Here is a 22,245-nt window from a genome sequence, read left to right on the forward strand (position 1 = left end):
AGGAGTTGTGTTGTCACTTAATGTCAGGGTATGAAATTTTCCTAGTACTGGCTCTGTGACAGGCAGCTGGCCAAAACACTGTGTTGTTTCTTGGGAGTCACTGGAGTTTGCTGTTGGTCTGCGGTGTGCCAGTGCATCTCAGGTTTGCATGGAAGGAGCACTCAGCTGCAGGAACTTGCCTCTGTCTTCAGGTACAAGACCTCTCTTCAAGAGTCCTGAATGTGACCTGTGGCAATGAAGGGTGATGGTGGTTCCTTTCTAAGTACTAGACCATGTCCTGCAAAACCCACGGGTTGTGGCACCTTGCAGTGAACATAAAAGGAGGGATTTTTTGGAAGAAGGAGTGGGTGTTGCTGTGGCTTCTGGAACTGGTGCAACTTAATTGAGATGTAAGAAGCAGCGGCAGAGGGGCAGAAGGCTACTGGCAGGTCAACAAATCCAGACAACAGACAGTTGGAGGAGAAATTGCAATTTACTTTGCAGGTGCATTTGTTAAGCTCAGAATAAGTCCTTACTGAAATGAGAGAAGTGCTCTTGCCTTAAGAACCCACCTGTGAATAGGTGCACAGTCAGTCATGTGTTAAAACGATCAGACTTCCAGAAGAGAATCAAATCCATTTTGGTCTTTTTGTTGACATTCCTTGATCCTCCTTGGAGAGCAATTTAGTAGCTCTGTTTTTAAGTGTTTAGCAAATGTAAAATTAGATTTATAAATACAATTGTTAAAGTTAAAATGTTAAAATAAAAATTTACAAATAAATTTGCTTGAAAAACAGCAAAATTGGATTGTGATGAGTATCTCCTCAGAGTGGAAACAAAAGTAATTTTCAACACCACCTAGGATTTTCCTCAGGAGTGGATGGTCTTGTCATGCATAGGAGAAGATTATGTGTTAAATTTGGTATTTCTTGGGCAATTCTCACCCAGCCATCATTTGTGTGGGACACAGACACATTGCTAGAGTCTGCACAGGACATAATCCACCTTCTTCTTGTTTCAGCTTTTGGATTCTGCTTTGAAGTCTGTCTTGAGGACAGAGAAAAAGGGTTATTTGGAAAAAGTGTGGCATATTGGAGGGTGTAAATAGCTGTTGCTTTGCTAACAAGTGTTGCACAGCTCATGAGTTACAGCGATCATAGAATCATGAGGTCCAACTGTTAACCCAGCACTGCCAAGTCCATCACTAAACCACATCCCTAAGCACCGCATCTACATGTTTTTTAAATACCCCCAGGGATGGTGATTCCACCACCTCCCTGGGCAGCCTGTTCCAATGCTTCACCACACTTTCAGTGAAGAAAGTTTTCCTAATCTCCAATCTAAACCTCCCCTGGCGCAACTTGCAGCCGTTTCCTCTGGTCCTGTTGCTAGTTACCTGGGAGAAGAGACCAACCCCCACCCGCCCACAGCCTCCTGTCAGGCAGCTGTAGAGAGCAGCAAGGTCCCCCCTGAGCCTCCAGACTGAACACCCCCAGCCCCCTCAGCGGCTCCCCACAAGACCTGTGCCCCAGCCCCTTCCCCAGCCCCGCTGCCCGTCTCTGGACACGCTGCAGCCCCTCTACGTCCCTCTTGCAGAGAGGGGCCCAGACCTGAACACAGGGTTCGAGGGGCGGCCTCAGCAGTGCCCAGTGCAGGGGGACGGTCACTGCCCTGGTCCTGCTGGCCACCCTGCTGGGGACACCAGCCAGGGTGCTGCTGGCCGCCTGGGCCCCCTGGGCACACTGCTGGCTCCTGCCCAGCCGGCCGTCACCCAGCACCCCCAGGCCCTTTCCCACCAGGCCCTTTCCAGCCGCTCTGCCCCAGCCTGTAGCGCTGCGTGGGGCTGGTGTGACCCAAGGGCAGGACCCGGCACTGAGCCCTGCTGACCCTCACACCACTGGCCTGGGCCCATCGCTCCAGCCTGCCCAGGTCCCTCTGCAGGGCCCAGCTTTTATGTCCTGCCTTCCTAGGGACAGCTGAGGGAGATGTTTTATATTTCCTTGCAAGTGTATGTTGGAGAGTGGCTGGCTGTATATTCACTGGGTGTTGCTGTACATATATATTGCCTTTTTCTTTATTAAATTACCAAGTCAAACAAAATGTGACTGGGGAAGTAACCCTAGGAAGTGAAGGCACTTGGGCAAAGACCACTGTAAAGCCACATCTCATGGTTGGTGTGGGCATGGAGCAGTCCTGTGGTGCCTGATGGCCACCTGGCTTCTTGCTGTGCTTTGGGAATATCTAATTTTTCATATAATTGAAGTAATTTATTATTGAATAGAGGAGGGGAACAAGGGAAAATTGTCAAATATTGTTGCTGCTGTACACCTGACCATATAGTTAGGTGCTCAGAGAGACCATGAAAAATCCCCCAAATCTGCAGGTACATGTTTTGTGGATTCTGTCAGTGTATCTGGAAATTGCCTCTCTTCATTTTCCCTCAATATGCTATAGCTTCATTCAGTTTAAACCTGGATATGGATGCCTTGTATTGAAAGTCCAATGTGAAGGTTGCAGGCACTGTTTTCTTCCAATACACCTCAAGTGTTTGTCTCTCCCTTCATCCATACTGTTAGGTACTTTTGGTAGTGCTGAAAATGCTTAACTAAAGGATGCACTGAGTACTCCTGCCTTTCACACCTTAGTGAAACCATCACTTTTGTATACAGTATCTGAAAGCTGCATTTGAAATTGCTTTGTTGTGACTTAGACAATCCATAGATGCATCTGCTGGTGGCTCATCACTGAGTTTGTATGGAGAAATCTTCTGCCTATAAATAGAACAGCCTGTCTTCTTCCGCTAAATGATTTTACCTCAAATTTTGCATTTCGTATTCTGAAACTTCATGCAGCATCTTCTGGCTTGTTTTTCCTGGTGAAAGACCATCCCTTAAAAAACACGAAACCTCTCCTGGCTGTCAGAACTTCAGGCTTAATTGCATTCCCTCTCCAGTGCTACTGACACAAATTTAGAATTCACACCCCCCAGTACTGTTCATACTTCAGTTTGGCCTGCTGCCATTTCTGCGCCCCTCCCCCCCCACCCCCCCTTTCTTTGTGGAGTGTTGAAAAGAGAAGCAAAATGGTGCCTTTTAAGAGTTAGTGCACCCCCTGAGGAATTCTGTGGGACAGAAAAAAGAAATGTAGCTGGAGCGTGTGCATCCTCCCTGCCAAATCTGAAGCATGTGACAGGCAGAGGAGGGATGTGTGAGTACCTACTGAAAAATGTGTGAAAATCTTCTGTGGAGAATGTCACAGTCTCTGTTTGGACTCTACTGATCTCCTGCCATTTGTCTCTTGATATTTCTTAATTGGTTTTTTGCAAATACTTCAATCTTTTCCACAAAATTTTTGGAAATTCATTATTTTGTGTGGTCTTTCTTGATATGCAGTCAAGCAGTTAAAAGCTTTATGCACCTTCCTGTTTTTCTCCTTGCATGAAACCTTTATTCACTTTTTGGTTTACCGCTTTTCTGAAATTGCTGGTTTGAATAAGTCTTCAGTATTATTTTTCTGTGCCACGAGATGTTTCCTCAGCTGAACCATGGGATGCTGTCTTTATGCAGGGCCGTATTTTGCTGCTTCTGTCACCACAAAGAGAAAACTGAGTGGTATTGTGTTCAGGCACAACTCACAACTTGAGTTGTCTGAATAAATGGACATCATCTCTCAAGATCCTTGCCCATGGAAGGAGCTTCACATCTGTTGGCTGATTCGGAGCCTTCTGAATTCCCTGAGGCGTTTGTGTAGGGCTTGGTTAACCTGTGTATTGAGTTACTGTATGTGCACTTAAAGCCAGTAGCCACTTGGAGATACTGGTCTTGCAGACCTCAGTTGCCAGCTGCTTCTTGCCGATCATAAAATTTATGGGAGCAGTCTGTAGTGTCTTGCTCTGTGCTTTCCTTTCTAGTTTGCCTGCTTCTGAACCAGAAAAACAAAGGAAAACTGCGCCATTTCACTGAATTTCATTACTCACTGATGCTTTCTCCTTGACAAGTTCTCACCCCTTTATGAAGTTCTTGACAGCTGCCTATTTATATTTGAAGCTTCATATTGTTGCCTTTTGTGGGTTGGAGCTGTGGGAACCTTTGTCACCATGCTTCTGCCTGCAGGGGCCAGCCCTCCTGACCTAGATAGGTTCAGCTGAGCTTCAGGCACCACCTGAGACAGGGAAAAGACTGGGGCAGATGTCTTCTGTCAGTGGCAGGGCATATATGGTACATTTCAGACTAGCTAGTAGTGGGCAGGGAGCATCTCTCCTGCAACCTTTACAGACTTGTTCTCACAGCAACTAGCTGACCCTTCTGAAAGCATCCATAGACGTGTTGTGGAGACCTGAGGAGAGAGTAGGTAGGTTATGTCCATCAACATCCATGTTGTTGTAATATACATAAGTGTGATAAAGAATTAACCAGTTCTCTGTGTGGGGTCATACCTGTGTTCTGGAATAGGAGATGCATGTTTCCTCTGCCTGGACAATCCCTTTGTTCTCTTTGGTCTCTTACGTGCCAATGGGCTGTGTGCTCCTTCCTCCATAGTGACTGCATACAACTGTCTTGGGCATTTGCATTTTCAGTGCTGAGAATCTGGTTTATTATCCCTTCATTGACTGTTTCCACTCCTTACCTGCCTTATTTAGTCACGAATGCTATCAACCTTAGAGATGCACTTAATACTGCACAGCACCCAGCAGAAGGTTTGGATCTGCTCCGTTCCCACTTCCTTTCATCAATGCAGTAATTACTCTGCGTTCAACCATGGATGATGAATAATAATGTGTTTATACGCAGCGGTGACTTGCAGTGCTACTTCTTTTTGATTTGCAGACTAATGAAAAACAAATGTCTGCCTGCTGCTTGCATTAAGATGAGCGCCAGTGTGAAAGAGGTTATCGTTCTTTTTGTGCCAGATAAAAGGAAAGGTTGCTTGGCATGGACTAGCGGTAAATCACAGAGAAGTGGATCTGGATTTTAATGCTTGAGTTGGCATGGGAGGCAGCAGTGTTGTGAAATCGGAAGTCAATGAGCTGGAGAAGGGAGAAGAGAGGAAAGGAAAATGGTCTGCTTTTGGTGGCAATGGCCTGCAGATGGGAAGCTTGAAGTGCATAGGGGTTTTCTCCATTCCTGGTGAAACTTAGGAAGCAGTACAGCATGCTTCTGAAAAGCAGGCATGTGTGAAAACCTCCTGTGTACAGCAACAGCAGGCACGGGGAGAGGTCTGTGCTTCCACACGAGGTCAGAGCCTGAGCACCTGTGTAAGGCTTTGCGCTGGAACTGCTAAGGGTAGCTCTGAAATAAGAGGGACTCTAAAGCTGTAGCTGCACAGCTTACTAGCTCCTCATTAATGCAGGGTGGTGGGAATGGAATAAAGAGTGCCTTGTTTTCTTTGAACAGCTTAACATCATGTAAATCCATGGTAAGAAGCTGTGGAAAATATGATCCCTATGAGAACGGATTTTTTCGAATGCTGTCTTGCTTGAAAGTGTACTTTGTGGAGATCAGGTGGAATTCTAAACCTGTGCTTCCACAGTAGAAGCAATAATTAGTTGCTCTTGACTTTCAAAGCTGCATGCAAATGGTGACCTTTAATTTAGTATCCTTCGTCCATTAGTCTCAGTGTGTAACAGTACTGTGGTTTCTCTCATTTATTCCTGTCACACGCATTAGCTTGTAGAATAAGTTTACTTTCAAATGTGTGTATCTGCTTTGGCTACATCGAAGAAGCTGTTTTGGACTTTAGATCGTTTAAAATATATTTTGAAATTCAAGAGCTCATTGTGGTGCTTATGGGGAGAAGGTGTGGGAGGGCATGACTCGCTGTAGGCCTGTAATGTATTGGTTTAAACCCTCCTTCTTTTTCCATTGCCAATGCCTTAGTAACAAAGTGAGATGGAGTTCACGCGCTGCCTGAAGTGTGGCAGTCATGTACATCCTCAAACCTAGAGGAGAGCAAGTGTGATTAAAAAGATATGTTCCTAATTGTGTTTGACTCCATATCATTTTTTGGTTTGTTTCTCACAAAATCCCTTATTTGTGAAGATTTGCTCACGGTTCTTATTTTATTTCCACAGTTTGCAACTTCATGTCTCATGAGAAGTGCCTCAAGAATGTCAAGATACCATGCTCATGTATTGCTCCAAGCCTTGTAAGGGTGAGTAAAGCACACATTGCCTTTTCCCTTTCTTGGGATAATGGCACAAATTTATTACTATTGAACATGGCGTAGTACAGTAGTGGCTTGTTGGTATTGTAATCCTTCAATCAATTGTGTTAGTCATCACCAAGGCTTTTGTAGCCGCTCAAAGGCAAAGTTTCATCTCCTTTGAAAAGTCCCTGCTATGGGCAGCTGTGGATAGTCTGTCTTTTGAAGAGCAGTTATTTGCATTCTTTAAATACTACTAGATATTCTTACTTATGTGTCATTACCTGGAAGCCTTGCAGTAACGTAGCGGGCCAACTGATTGGTATCAGTCCTCTCAGAAAACTGTACCATGTGTCATACTGAAGAAGAACTCTCTGTACGCCACCAATGTTTTTACAGCAATTGCATCTTACTGGGAAAATACTAAAGCTTCTCTGTCTAGGGAAGGGGCTGTGTTTAGCCTCTGTTGATTGCTGCACCTTAAGAATTCGCTTGCTTATTGTGTCCAGAGAATAAAGTCATTGCATTAAAAGCATAGGATTTCAAAGTAAAAAAAATCTGAGGGCAGGACTTCAGCTGATGGTAATAACTCAAATTTATTTATTATGGTAATTAATAAAGTACTTGCTTTCAGATGCCCTGTGACTTTCTCTCCCACAAGACTTCATGCTTAAGAGATTGTTTTTAAAAGGTCTGAAAGATGAATCAACATTAAAGAAGATAATAGGATGCAACTAAGGCATTAAGAAGTTAAACTGATGAGAAGACGAAGTGTATTATCCGCTTGGGAAAAGATGACAGAAAAGGAAAAAAGGGGAAGGAGATCAGAAACTTACTGGAGAAGTAGTAAAACACTGCAAATACCTTAAAGAGCCATATCCAAAAGTCAAATGAAACACGGCTGTAAAATCAGAATCATGTACCTTACAGACTTCTCTGACTAAAAGCACATTTATGGGAACACATTGTGTAGACTTGGGAACCTGTGAAGCAGATCTGCTTCCCTTCTTTGTATTCTAGAAAGCTTTACAAATTCCTTTATGTTGTGGAAACCTATACAGGGGGTAGGACAGGAAAGTCTGAAACAGTATTTTGAAGTTACATGAATTGGATAGAGAGAAATCAGCCAGCCACTTGTTTTCCTTAAATTTGCTTTGTCTAGATGATAATGCTGTTAGGCTTACTACACACTTCCTCTTCCCCACATACTTTTAATCTTGAGAGGTATAACTTAGGTGAAAAAAACTTGTCCAATACATAGGAAGTTGCCAGTGAAATAGTAAGAAATAATTGCTCCCAGAACCCGCGGTAAAGGGACACATAGATAGAAATGATATTGCTAGGAATTAGCAACTACTACTGTTGCAGTACGCTGGCAATCAGTCGTTGTAGCATGGGAAAAGGAACAGAGTCAGATGATATAGGTATCTTTGCAAGGACCCTTGGGGGGATGATAAATCCAACTGGGAAACAATTCAGAGTGTTAGAGCTGTAAACATTTGTGACGGCTTCTTTTGTGAATGTGCTCTAAATATAATTCATTGTTAAAAATAGCATTTGTTCCTTTGCCTTTGCATGGTAAAAATCCTGCATTTAAACTTATTAATGCTTCCACTGGCATTAGTTGTGGATGTCAGTGTGGGGTTTTTTTGTTCTTCTACCAGTCCCTGTTCTTTACCTGCCCCAACACATAAATTTTATCTAATAGTTTGCACATAAAATTAACTATTGTTGCTGAGCAGTAGAATTTATCTGAGAGTGGTTGTCAGCACTCAAAAGCTGTTTGCAGTTCAGTGTTGCTGTATTTAGCTGCAAAGTGTCTTCTGCGTTATCCATGCTGAGCTGTAATGACTATGTTTTGAAAATACTGGATTGTGCTGTTCTTTCTGGACAGTGTTGTCCTCCCTGACGTGGTCATCTAAGTTTCATTAATCCTGGGTCTTCTGTGCAAGTGAAGTCTGCCATATGGGAGATGTCGTTTTGCATGCAGGCTCTGTCGAAGTAAATATTGAACTTGGCATTTGCTTAAAAACCATAACAGAGCAAAAAGCAAATGGTAATCATTTAGAGAATGTGTGGAAAGTTTATTTTCTTAATCTCCCTTCTCTCCTTTCAGATTATTTATTATTTCTTTATGAAAAGGTCCAATGTAGGAGGGAACACTGGTGGGATTTTTTTTCTGGTAGTTGCTTCTAGTACGTCAATATTCAGTATATTACAGAAATGAGATGGTGAGTTGTTGTTTTTTACTTTAACCTCCTGGATTTCATCTAGAGAAGGTGGCAACTGTTAAACCTCATCAGAGTCTGTATCATTTGATAATAAATCAAACTGTCAGATAATAATTTTTCAGCAGATGTTTCATGGAAACTTTCATTCCTGAGAGTAGGGTTTCCTTCCCAGTGTCAAGTAAAGGCCCACAGAGTCACAACCATGCCATGATTGCATCCAGTCTCAAATCATTCTTTTTGTTCACCCTGAGAATATTTTTTCCACTATTATTAATCATTATCACCTGTATTCAGTGTTCTAGACTGGGTCCAGGTCATGATGTTGCAAAATAAGACTTCATGGATCAGTCTTCTGAACAAGCTTATGGTTTTATGGTTTGCAGGGGAAATGATTTGTTCCACTGGTAAGGTTTTGGCAACTGTACCAAATGCAGACCCTCTCTTTCCCACGTTCCCTTATGTTTCTACTCTGAGATACATGTTCAAAAAAAAGGGGGGGGACGGGGGACAGGGGATGGACAGACATGGGGACACCCACTCCCAAAACACCCAACACAAAACAGAGTAACAGTGAAAACAAAACCTCTTTGATTGGGTGTGAAATGTCAAGTTTTACTTTCCCATGTTAGGTTGGCATTGAAGCTGTATTACAAATTTTTTACCTCTTAAGTTTGCCCTAGAAGTGTGTATGTGTTTTCTGTATAACTGTTCTTTGCAAACTAAATGGAAATGATAGTATTTTGAACGTGGTTTTACTGAAGCTGGGCATTTGCTATGCTTGTTTTTCCTTAGGGTTGACAGGCTGCTCATGAAACTTTCTTGTGTGCTTTTGTTCTTAAAGCCAGGTTGTCTAGAATGGAAAAATGCTTGTTTAGGTCATCAGCTTCTCCTGAAGCTTTCTATGCTAAAAATAAAACTTGGCTTTGTAGTTCAGGATGTGGATAGCAGCTGTGTTCATGAGTTGTGATAGTTAATGGGACGGTTGTGGTGCTTGAAGAGGTCTCTGCTTGGGCAAGCAGGTGTTGCAGTTGCCTGCTGACTTGAGTGTCTCCCTGTGGCTGCTGGATTCAGCTGTGTGCGGGTGGTTATTTGGGTCATTTCCTCATGAACTGAAAGTAGAAGAGAGGAATAAAAGGGTACTTGGGTTACACTAAGTCCCCCTAACCATGCTTCTGATAATCTGTTCTGTACTGGACACTTTGTACTTTGAACACACAACAGCAGCATCTCATTTTTCTGCCACTGAAGTACTTCTGTACTGGGACACAACCTCTTGTTTGTTTACTTTCTTTCCCTACCCCTGTTCCCTGCCCAAGAAGCAATGGAAGGTCCAACTAAGTGTGAGACAAAGACCATCAAGGTTTGGTTACTGCTTAACTTGCCTTAGAATAATAAATCCCCCGGTCTCATTCAGCTGTCAGAAATGTCTGAGGGATCTTTGTGTGACTGCCTCAGAGAATTAGCTTTTAAGGAATGTTGTTACAAGTGGCTCAAGTGTTTTAACAAATGGGAATAAGGTTGGGAAGCAGGGAAGGAGAATTTGATGTGGTTGGTTTGGGTGGGAGTTCTGGAGAACACAGGGGAAAAAAAAGCCATCAGAATCCAATTTTAGAAAATCATTCTTTGGTGGTAGTTGCAGATGTTGGGGGTTTTACATCGGTGTGGGTTAAAAAAAATGCTTGAATGAATGCTTCCTGAATATTTACTACTTCTCCCAGAAGACTGCTGTAGAAGACAGGCTGAAATGCAATATTTGTAAATAAGCTGGTTGGCATATTATTGTTACATCTTCTTTTCAAATTACTGTGTATTTGGCATGCATCAGTCAAGGGACATTTTCTCCTGCTTATCTTTTTGATGGTGGTAGTGGAGTTAGAGCTGTAACATGGACTCAACTTCACAAAATACATGCTTAATATTTTTCTTCTTTTATATTATATATTGTAAAACCAAGTTTTGTTAAGTTCTTTAGTCTCTTTATTATTCCTCTTCTATTTGTCCATGATAAAGAGGCTTTGCTAGTGTGAGGGTTTTTTTCACAGAGTGTCCTAATAATGGTTGTACCTCAAGACGATCTTTTTACTAGGGCCTGTTGTGATACGGCAAGGGCTAATGGCTTTAAACTAAAAGACAGTAGATGCAGTCTAGATACACGGGAGTAATTTTTTGCTATGTGGGTGGTGAAAACCTGGAACAGGTTATCCAGAGAGGTGGTAGATGCCCCATCCCCAGAAACATTCAAGATCAGGCTGGACGGGGCTCTGAGCAACCTGATGTAGTAGATGGTCCTGCTTATTGCAAGGGGGATTGGCCTAGATGACCTTCAAAGGTCCCTTGAAACCCATACCATTCTATGATTTGGCCTGGGTGCTTGCTGGGTAGCCCTGACCACCTTCACCAGGAAGGTCCATGTCTAGTTCTTCAGCACTTGACCTATACCTGCATTGTTTCAGCAAGGCAGTTGCTTGCAATGTAGCAGCTACACGGCATTATTTAGAAGCCAAATGAGGTGTAAAACTGCTTGCTGTTAATCTTGGCACTGCACCGAAGTTTCCTTCCTCCTTTTCCTCCCCAGAGTGATAGTCCCTTTAACCCTGAGGTCAACTCAGGAGAGCTTATTATGCTCTACTGAATCTTGATGCAAGCTGCCTGGTAGCCTATGAACTCCCAGAAGAGCCCTATAGCTGTATCAGTTACCCTTCAGGTTCAGAAGTGGTGTGGGATGCCACTGTGTCTGTTTCTTTTAGTTGTTTATCTTGATAGAAGGAGGTCAACATTGATTTTCTCTGTAGCAGTAAGAGCAAGGAGTGACTGTCTCTTGCATATCGTTTTCTCTTTCCAGAACAAAAAAAGCTCGTCCAAGCAACTCTTAATTGCAGTGGAAAGCTCTTACACAAGTCTCGTTTTCTAGTAGAAGTATCATATACTCCTGATTTGGAATGGTATGGAATTCACTGTGTAGTTCCCATTGTAAAGGGTCCTCGAGGGCTTTTAGATAACGCCTAATGTCCTGTCACAGAGATCTGTAGGATGGAGAAAAGCATTCCTGGTTAAGGTGAGGTCACATAGGGGTGTGCATTGTTCCCTTGCACTAGCCCCAGGTAAAACTTTGATAAGTATTTGATTTTCTCATCTTTTCTGTCCTATGATATGCTGAGACACCATTTAACCTTGTATTCTTACCTGATTTCAGAACTTCCATACGGGATGTGTACATAAAGTTGCTTTTTAGCACCAACTGACATATCAGGTACTCAGAGGAAGAATGTCAATTTGGACACAACTGACAAGTAATTGACAGACATTGTCTCTAAAAGGCAGAAGTAGAAATAGAGTGTATTCAGCTGCATGCAGTATATTTAAGTTGCAGAAATCCTTTGCTACTGAAGTAGAGAGGTTTCAAGCAAATAAAAGAGCTCTTTGTGATTACTGAGTAGTAAGTAGGTAATTGAAAAGACATCAATACTGGGAAGAGTCAAATCACAAATCTGTTAGCTGCTCTCAGAGAGGCTGTGGTCTAGGCAACCTGGACAGAATAATCACGGGTGTACTCAGATGTGATCACCTTATCTACCTCTCTAGAGCAAAGGGGTTTGGTGTCGAAGTGAACCCTAGGAGTGTTAGATAAGGAAGTACTTCTGCAGCATAAACATCAGAATCCATTTGTTTGAGAAACACCATTTTAATTTGTATCAGCAATTTTTGCTGTCCTTCTGTTGAGTCTTTGTGAAAGACAGCATGTGACTGACTACCCTTATGGGCATGGTTGCTTCCGTGCTGGTTGTGCTTGTCCTTAAAACACCAGTGTTTTTGAACGGAAAACCAGTGACCTTACGTTAAATTCCTTTTGTTCAACCTTTGGAGGTTATTGTGAAAGTGTTTGTATTTCTGTATACCCTTTCCGACTTGGAAGCTGATCAGCCCCACACTACTGTAGGTTCTGCAACCCTGCTTTCTTGGTCTCTCCAGTGTCCTACAAAGTCCAAGTGTGAGTTTTTTTAAATGTAATGGGGAAGGAGATACATGGGCAAAATAATATTTAGATACAGGCTGAGTAACAGTTTTTAGTAGGTTGTTCTTTTTCAAGACTGCCCAAGACAGCAGCTGTCACGGGCTTTTGGTATATCTATTTCTCTTGTTCCCCTTTGAGCCTGCAAGTCTGGTTCAGGATTCAGGCTAAACACTTTCTTCTCCCTGAGTTGGTACAAAAGCAGCTGTACCTGGTTGAAGAATTGGCCTTCCTGGAGCTGTGTTTTTCCCCACTGAGGTGTCCAGAAGGTTGCAGACCAGTAAGATTTGACCTGACTTCACTCTATCCACAAACTAGAGGGTTTGGGTGGTAGCTGGGCTGCTCTGTGCGTAGTGATACCACTGCAGTGGAAAAGAGCACTTAAATTCATGGCCTGCTGTTATCTATATACTTGGTAGCCTGTGACATTTCAGGATGAGGAACGATTTCAAAAAGCACTACCAAAAGAAAACAATTCTATTCTTTCTATTTTTTCCAAAGTTTGGATATTAAGAGCAGTTTGTTGCTGTTCTTTCTCTATGATGCAGAAATGCTGTACACTTGCACGGGTTGCACTGAGAGAGTTAGATTCTAAGTTTTTTTTCTGTAGGTTCAAATTTTGTTACAGGCCATTACAGACTTTTACAGAAATGTGGTATGTTCTGTAATGCTTTGGATTTCTTAACAGATGGCAGGAAACAAAATAGGAACTAGCAATATTTTGTCCAAGAGTGCAGTCATTCTGGAGCTTATGCTGGTGTGTTATCGCTGTCTTTTGATGGGCTTCTGATCAATACTGTAAGGGCACTTAGATGTCATTTAATGGTATTACTAGCAGAAATTTTCTGTATTTTCCTGCAGAAATCAATTTTTAGTGGTTTGCATAAAGTAATTTAAGTAGTTATATTGGAGAAGCAGTTTTAAACTCTCATCAATTATTAAACTTTCCTTCTGTAGGCTGTCTTATGTGTCTGTACTTTGCTGTACTCATACAGGTGGATATAAATTAAAGAAAAATGCCTAACATTTCAGATTCTGACACGCTGCCTCACTGGCTTTCCTGGTCTGAATTTTGGTTCTTTTTATATATTGGGTGCTTGGAAGTTGTTTGGCAACAAAAGAAATATAGGGAGCTGTAAGGAGAAACATCATGTGATAGATGATTTCGTTATGTTGTACTTGCTTTTTTTTTTTTCCTCTTTTTCCATCTTATTCCCATCCCATTTCCCACCAGGCTCTGCAGTGGTTTTATACCTGTCTCTTTGAAAGCAGGTTAGAAAGACCATTCATAATAAATAAAGTTTCTTTGGCTTGTTTCAGAAAGGAAGAAGTTAAGGTGAACAGATTTTTTTTTTCTTTTCCTTTTTTTTTTTCCCTTTTTCTTTTTTCCACCCAACATTTCAATCAGCAAGTTGTTCCTTTCTTTTTCAGTGACATGAGACTTCGGAGGATTGTTACCAGGGTCTGAACACATGCAGAATTTAGTTTTGGTATCTTTCCCTCAGGTCTTCTAGATAAGTACAGTCAGACCCTGAATAAGTTTGACTCCTGTCAAAGTAATTTCTTACAGTCTTTCCCAAAAGAAGCACTTTTTTCACAAAACTCTACTTTGATCCTTTGATCTATGGAGTGTCCTTTTTCTTCAGCAGAACCTTTCTGTGACAGTAATGAAAAGCCTGCATTTCTACGCCAGTTGTAAGATAAAATAGCCAGACTCATGGCCAGGGAAAGGAAAGTTCTCTGTGTTTCAAACATGGGTTGTTGAGGGGATCAGATGCCCATGCTGGGTGTCCAGAGGAGGTTATTGACCACTCCAGAGATAGAGGAGGTCTCGTCTGTGTCTGATCTCAAGGGGAATGCTGCTGCCTTGGGGACAGCTGGCTCTGCTGTGCCTGGGGCTGTGGCACGAGTAGGGCAGGCAGATGACTTGAAGGTGACAGATGTGCAGAAAAGCTTTCATGGAAAAATCCCATCAGGCCTTTTCAGTACTCCTCCCAGTTGCTGTGTCTGGCTGGGATTGTGCTGACGTGCACTTGAACTCATGGTGTAGAATGATCTTTGGGCAAGTGGCCTTCTCCCACCAAGCTGCAATTGGACTTTCCTCTTATTTTTAGAATGGCTAGAGCAATAAAACAGCTCTGGCACTTTACTTCAAGAATAGCTGAGCCAGGTAACTTTTATGTTACTCTACAGGGAGGTTTGGTTTTTCATTTCTCCTGAAGAAGTATGAAAGTGCAATAAAAGTGGGTAGGGATTATGAGCCTTAATCTGATATAGTTTCATTACAGCTCCCCAGGCTCTCCAGGGTTCACCACCACCACCCCTCCCCAAGGATATATATTCTTTTTATAAGCAGGCATAATATGACTCTTCTGAATTAAAAAAAAAAAAAAAAAATAATGCAAGCCAACCCTGAACTTTGTGTCAGTTAGAGCTGGAGGGCTGAAGAGAATGAAGTTTCTGTGTGGATTGACAGGAGTAGGAGACAGACCACAAAGCATAGTTTGTCTGTAGTTTTAAGTCCTGAACTTATTTACATAAAGTAAAAATTCAAAGCTTTTGGAGGCAAGGATATTTTATATAATATATCATGTTGGAGATACTGATATGAAATCCTTTTTGTAGGCTGGCTGACAGCCAGGTGTGGCGAGGAGCCTGGGATCTGAACAGGCAGTTTCCTGGTGAGTCAGGGACCAAGGATCCCTCCAGACAGCACAGTCTGCTGAGGCAATGAGCTTGTGACTGCGTCACTGTACAACTGCTCTGCATGATCTTGTTCACATCTGACAACATAGGTGTATTTCATACCTCTCTTCATACTCCTTTGCCTCCGAAAGATTAATTCTGAGGAGGACGGAAGGAACCATGTGCTTTGCAGTTTGGAGATTAGTGATTGTTCTTAACTAAACTTTCAGTAATGTTCCTTTCTCCTTGTGTTGTCTGGCAAAATTTATTACTCTTACTCATTGCACCTGCTTGAAGTATAGGATTGTTTAGTGTAACTGCCTCCATGCTTTCAGAGGCAGAAGCACTGGTGGGAATAATACCTTTCTAAGTGCAGGCAACTTCCTGGGTCATCAGATTCTGTGTTCCCAGTATGTGTCAGATTTGCTGCTAGATATTCCCAGCAAAACTCTTAATACACAAGGAGAGAAATTAAAATCCTGCTCAATAACTTTGGAGGGTTGTTTACTAGTACATCAGGGAGGAAAAGTAGATATCTGTATGTGTATCTTAAATAATTTCTAACTTTTTACTGGGCATGATTTATTTCATTTTGCACCTAAGTAAACATTTGTCAGCTTTTAGTAGAAATGGGATTTTCTTTGTGATGCAAGAACCAGAAGATAAATCTGGTATGTTTGTCACATCAGGAAGGGCATGTGAGATGCACAATGCTAAATACCTAAGTTGTGGCAAACTTTTATGGAAGTCATTTGGATTATAGAATTGTAAAGATGCAATTATGCTTCTTCCATCTAATGTGAATGTCAATTTAATGAAGATGTGTGTCTTGCAGGAAGAACGGTCTCTAGAACAAGTATAAAGCTCAAGTATGTTTCTTGTGCATTTTTCATCATTTTTTCTGTTGTTCTTTTGGTACTGTCGCTTCCAGTCTTCATTATTAATCACTAAACAAGAAGAAAACTCTACCTTTTTAGGATAAGTGAATAGTATGCTAGAAATACATTTGCTAAAACTGTTGGTACGGCTCTTGGCAAGAGGAAGTTGAAATGTATCATCTTCTACCTACAGTCAAAGGAACCTCAGTATGGATGTACTTCAAGAGCTGGATCTCTGTACCGTCCAGGCTGTGGTGCTTTGCAGGGGCAAGGGGGGACCAATGCCTTTGCCCTGATCAGTCAGTTGGCTGGGCTGTATTCAGAGAAGAGGTGAAAGGCATGTGGAGAGTACCAGACTGTGACAGCACAGAGCTTTTAGAAATTGGCTTGAGTGTGTCTTTAGGGTATTTTGTGTACATGTGCAACTGTTACTCTTCAATTGTCCTTGATTCGGTTAAGAATACAGAAAGGAACTGTGATTCCAGGTAAGTCACACAGTACTGAACCCACAGGAAACGTTTGGCTTTGTGGCAGTGTGAAACATCAGGAAGCTGAACAGCACTTAAAAATATATACATTACATATTAAAACTGGAAAATGTAAAAAATATTTTTAGAAAAAAATACTTAAAGTATTTCAAATATATTATTAAGTATGGACTATTTTTTTTTTTACTTTGCCGGTATATTTGTTCTTGGGCTTAGTAAAGTTTACGTTGTATGTACTGACCTGTCTTACATGATAAAGCAGTCTCTGTGAACTGTAACTGGCACTTTGAAAGTTGTGGATGATGATGTTTTATCCATTCTTCATTGGCAGGTTCCAGTTGCACACTGTTTTGGCCCTCCAGGACATTACAAAAGAAAGTTTTGCACTGTGTGCAGAAAGTCATTAGAGTCATCTGCCTTTCGATGTGAAGGTAACTTAAAAAACCCTACTTGTATAGGTGCCTGTGTGTTATCCAGTAATGTACACTTTGCTTGCATTGCACACCTTACATATATATATACACACACACATACATGTGCTCACTGTGAGACTTTTTGGGTTGTTTATCATCCACTCATTGACTGTAGAAATGTGTACTTCAAACTAAGGAATCTTCAGTAAACCACAGACTTTATCAAACGTGTATGCTCTTTCATCTTTCGTCCAATTTACTCTGAGCAAGTCTGTGATGTTGATCGTGTGTAATGAAGTCATGCCTGAGATATGCAAAGAATGAGAAGCTATTATGGCGAAAGAAAGACTCCTCCTGTTGAGGTAATTTATTTCTGTTTCCAATGGAAGCTGTTAATACAGAGAATTATCAGGTATTCACGTTTCTAAAACCTCCCCCTTTCTACAAAAGAATGGAATATAACTTTTCTGTGTTACTGGTCTCAGATAGCTATTGCTTGTAGTGGCAATGAGTGCCTTGAATGGAAAGATATTTGAAAATATTATTTGTCAAAATAATACTGCTCTGAATGTTCTGACATGGATCCTCTGAAAAACATTAATTAAATAAATCAACCAAACACCAGAATTTTTATTTGGAATATGTGTTAGCATAAGTACTTGACTGATTTTTGACATGGGGCAGCTGCTTAATTCTCCCTTGTCTCCCCTGTCTTGAATATCAGGTAGTTGTTCAGTTGATGTTGTGAGGTTGAATAGAATTCAGTATTTTAAAGGAATATTACCTGTGGACTTTCAAAAAAAAGATAGGGTCTACTGAGAGAAGAATCACTTCTGTAGGGATTTGAGATGCTTTCAAAATTGCTGTTATGCTAAAGATAATGTCTTATTTAATATGGTCACCTCTGTGTGTGGGAAACATTTCTTTTTGATCAGGGCATTTAGACTTACAATGGTGCAGTGTTTTTTGTTTCTGCTTTGGTCTTCTGAGTTCCATAACGAATCTAAACTATGTTCTTCTGACTAGTGGAAATGTGTCGCTTAATATAGTTTACCGTGTGGGTGGGATGATATGGTGGGATGGTCAAAGAGCTACAGATACCACAGAGTTGTCTCTGATGATCTATCTTAATAAGCCTCAGAACCTGTGTGGCATGAGAGAGAATTTGGAAAGAAAATTTTTGCTAGCTATGTCCTCCTAACTTTTGAAAATTACTTTAGTGATTTTAGTTGAAGCTTTCTAAATTTTGCTTTCATTTTCTTACTCTCTTAATTCTACTGTGTTAGCATTGTACCCAATGCAAGGGAATATTTATTTTTTCAGATGTTTCCATTTAAGTGTTTTTAAACAAGAAACATGTGAAATTGAATGTTATATTTAGGTATTACAAATGCCCAGACATATTTTTTTTCTGGTTCAGTGAAGGTTCTGAATGACGTTCCTTGCATGGATTAAATTGTTTTCTTCTTTTCTGTGGACTGACTATCCAGTGTGTTTGCTATCCAGTTTTCTGAATACCAGTGAGTCTACAACTTGTTTCTCTGATACTTTTCCAGCTGAGGTTCATAAAATGCACAAGATTCTTCCTTTACTCTTCAAAAATACTTTCAGAATTTGTTTTAGAAGCTAGCTGTTTTAAGCTGTAGGGCTTTTCAATCCAGATGGAATTGTTGAATTTCCTTGCTTTTTTTTGATTCCTTCTAATAACTGAGCTTAATAGTACAATTCTACTGTTCATTATGATGTTCTCTACTGAATATTGAAATGTAAAGAACTTTTCCTGAATCTTTGCCGCAATTTAGGTAGAAAAGAGGGTTAAGGTGAAGTTAACTTCTCTAAGCAAATTATTAACATCATTGGATGTACTTTTAGAATAATTCAAATAATTTGTTTTGGACTCTTCAGGAGTCTCTGTTGGACTTTCTTACATTAAAATAAATTTTCCTTGACAGGAAATAGAAAATTACTAAACACTGTGGGCGCATGATGGGGCATATGTGGTCAGAAATGAGCATGTATGTATATTAAACTCTGGTGAGATAAGTACATAACACTTACTGGAAAAAATGACAATGCTTGGCCTCCAAATTCTGCTGATAATTATTAATAGCTTTGGACAGCTATTTTTGCTGTAGAATTCACTGGGTAGCAGATGAACTCAGACTCATGATGGTGGGAGTTGCTTTCCCTTTTTTTTTACAAGAAGAAGGACTGCAAAGAAAAAAAGAAGAAAGGGAGTAACCCAAACATGTTTTTAGCATTGGATCCTTTACAAAAGTTTCTTATTAAACATCAACCAGGAGCAGCAATTTTACTGGAGAGGGAGGCAGTTAATGTTTTAAAGATTATTCTGCCAAGTTTATGTATTTGAAATGAACCAACTTGTTTTTTTGGCAATAATGAAGGAGTTCACAGCACTTTAATGACTAGCTTGAACAGAAACCACCGTTCTGTTAAAAGTTAAAGAATTGTGAGGGTTATGGAAAGGCTGATAAAGATGAAACTTCTTTTTGTAGGTGCTCTGATTTGACTTATCTTAACATATAAAAACTAACATTTCTATCAGTGGGATAGCTATTTTAAGGGTTTAACTCCTGTGACAGCTCCTGTCCTTCACATGCGCGCATTTTCTTACTGAGTTGGATTTGGTGTTAGAAGCAGCAGATGTGAATTAAACCAAGGGGGAAAAAAAATGTCTTGTTCTTACATATATACATACATGTATAGCAAATAGCAGTATGTGCCTGTGTTAGTAGAATTAATGATAAAAACTCCAACATGTTGTTAATTCCTTGTTGTGGTTTCACCCTGGCTGGCAACCCAGCACCACACAGCTGCTCGCTCACCCCCTCTCACCCAGAGGGATGATGAGAAGGATCAGAAAGGAATGTAAAACTCGAAGGTTGAGATAAGAACAATTTAATAGGTAAAGCAAAAGCCACCCATGCAAGCAAAGCAGAGCAAGGAATCCATTCACCACTCCCCACGGGCAGGCAGGTGTTCGGCCATCCCCAGGGAAGCCGGGCTCCGTCACGTGTAACGGTTACTTGGGAAGCCAAACGCCATAATGCCAGATGTCCCCCCCTTCCTTCTTCTTCCCCCAGCTTATATACTCAGCATGGCGTCATATGGTATGGAATATCCCTTTGGCTAGTTTGGGTCACCTGTCCTGGCTGTGTCCCCTCCCAGTTTCCTGTGCCCCTCCAGCCCTCTCGCTGACAGGGCCTGAGAAACTGAAAAGTTTTTGGCTTAGTGTAAATGCAACAACTCAAACCATCAGTGTGCTGTCAGCATTGTTCTCACATCAGAGCCAAAGCACAAGCACTGCACCAGCTGCCGAGAAAAAAACTAACTCTATCCCAGCTGAAACCAGGACATTCCTTCAAGCTGTAATTGGGTCTACAGAAACTTTTACCATTAGTGAGGATATGACTCAAAGCATCTAACTTGAGTGGTAGCTGAATTGGCAACACTGTAAAATATTCCTGTTGTATCTATGGATATGGAGAAGTGTGAGTGGAGGAGGGACCATGTCACACCTCATCTAAAAGTTCTTGAGCTCAGTGAAGATGTATGGTGTGGAGCATTGTATGTAAAAGCTTGTGGTTGACTTAGCCCTGTTAAAAGAGGCTTTGCTTTGGTGTGGTGGTAGATCATGGTCTTCTGTGGGATTAGTTCTGATCACCTTTCCTAGAGACCAGAGTCTGATTTTAAAATAAGGTGGTTTCTCTATGTAATTAAATAGTGTTTACAAGATACTTTCATGTCATGTAGGTAACATGCACAGTTGCCACCTTCCAATCTTCAGGTTACAGTCTTCAGTTTTTTGTGATGTCCTTGGAACAATAACCTGTTCAACAAAACAAAACCAGAAAAAAAGTATTTGAGGAATTTGATGCTTGCTTCTTTCTTTCATTTACTCTAAAAAAAATCAGATGCCTTCCCAGAGTATTTGTATACACAAGTCTGTAAAAAGCAGCTAGAGGAGGATCTTTTTCATCCATCTCTGTCTGACATCCATAGAGAACTTTCTGAACTCTTGCAGTAATGAAGCTAAGTATTGAGATATTTTAGTTGGTTTTGTTTTTTTTTAATGAATGATCCTTTGCAGCATAATAATTTAGCTGGGTGGCTTTTTTTTTTTTGTTTGGTTGTTTTTTGTAGGTTCTGTTTTCTTTCACTTCTGATACTTCAAGTCAGCTTTTAAATAATGAAGGTACTTTATTCAAAACCAAACTTGCCTAAAACTTCATAGGCTTCGCTAAAACTTCTTCCAGCTGCAGTATAGAACAGGTATTTTGGAAGACAATGTTAAATTTACTTAGGAGGGTGTGCTGAAAAAATTATTATTTTCCTTTTCCTGACAATGAAATGGTGATTTGCCATATGCAGACACACCTTGGACAAATCGTTGAGATTAACATACTGGTTTATTCTGGTCAGGTTTAAAATTAAATCCATTGAGTGTCATTTGGCAATAAAAAGTATTTATTTCCTGAGTAAAACATGCTTTCTGGCTGTTGCAGTCTTCCCAGGAATTATGTCCTCCGGTCATTTTGCATGTTCTGATGTCAGCGTGTGTCATTATCACTTTGCAAACACCAGCGAGTTCATGCTGGTGCAGCTGTGCCGCGTGGGTTGGTGGCTGATCTGATCTCTGCTGTGGCTCCTGGGCTCCCGTGGGACCGTGAGCGAGACAAGGCTCCTGGCTGCCATCAGGAGGGGTGTGCTACTTGCCTTGCTGCTGTTCTGGTGGGAGTGCCCCCCTCCTACTTTGCTGGGGCTGGGGACTTGTCTCTTGACTCCTGCTTCTGACAGCCCCATGGATGGACAGAGGTGCTGTCCAGCAGAAAAGCATCAGCTGTTTTGCACCCACTCTTGTGCCCGCTTCCTCTGCAGTATGCTTTGCAAAAGGTTTTGTAAAGGGAATGGAGTATTGCTTCAGGAAGACCATTACTTTACACTCAAGACTTGGTGGTATTTGGATGCAGGAGAACTTTCTGTTAATGCTTCTAACATTCAGCTTTTTTTGGATTTGGTTAAATTGAAGTAAGACTTTGGGCATGATTATATGGGAGTAGGCAGTGGTTCCTGTGAAACTGTGAGACAAAGCTGTAATAAGCCAAACAGTTGTTGCAAATTTAACTTGCTGTATTGGAGGAAATACAGCAAGTGCTTATGAGCAAAATTAGCTTAGCCTTTCCTAATACTTGTGGCATCAGTTTAACGCAAAGGAAATGGAGCAACACACAGGACAATGCTGATAAACTTCCTTCATTGCCTGTCTTTGAACAAAAAAGAGCATGAAGGAAAGAAAGCATGGTGTGAAAAGGTAGTGGAGGACTGAGGGAGGGAGGGAGGGAAGGGAAGCAAAAACACCCCGGGGTTTCTAGCTTAAAGAAGTTTTCTTGTTTTCATGCT

The 22,245-nt window shown here is 41.2% G+C and overlaps 1 protein-coding gene and 1 long non-coding RNA gene across 2 annotated transcripts in view; one reads left to right on the forward strand and one right to left on the reverse strand.

Annotated features, from left to right (window-relative positions):
* LOC308056985 overlaps nucleotides 1-22,244 on the reverse strand; it is a 153,529-nt gene extending 131,285 nt beyond the window's left edge. The window contains exon 1 of the long non-coding RNA XR_013925056.1: nucleotides 19,802-22,244. This is a non-coding gene — a long non-coding RNA (uncharacterized lncRNA). The remainder of the gene's footprint in view (nucleotides 1-19,801) is intronic.
* DGKQ (diacylglycerol kinase theta) overlaps nucleotides 1-22,245 on the forward strand; it is a 112,828-nt gene that overhangs the window by 24,427 nt on the left and 66,156 nt on the right. The window contains exons 2-3 of the mRNA XM_080372975.1: nucleotides 6,050-6,129; nucleotides 16,743-16,842. Of these exons, the coding sequence (XP_080229101.1) occupies nucleotides 6,050-6,129; nucleotides 16,743-16,842 (180 nt within the window). The remainder of the gene's footprint in view (nucleotides 1-6,049; nucleotides 6,130-16,742; nucleotides 16,843-22,245) is intronic.

This window comes from Falco punctatus (genome assembly GCF_963210335.1).
Source record: "Falco punctatus genome assembly, chromosome: Z".
Taxonomy (NCBI): domain Eukaryota; kingdom Metazoa; phylum Chordata; class Aves; order Falconiformes; family Falconidae; genus Falco; species Falco punctatus.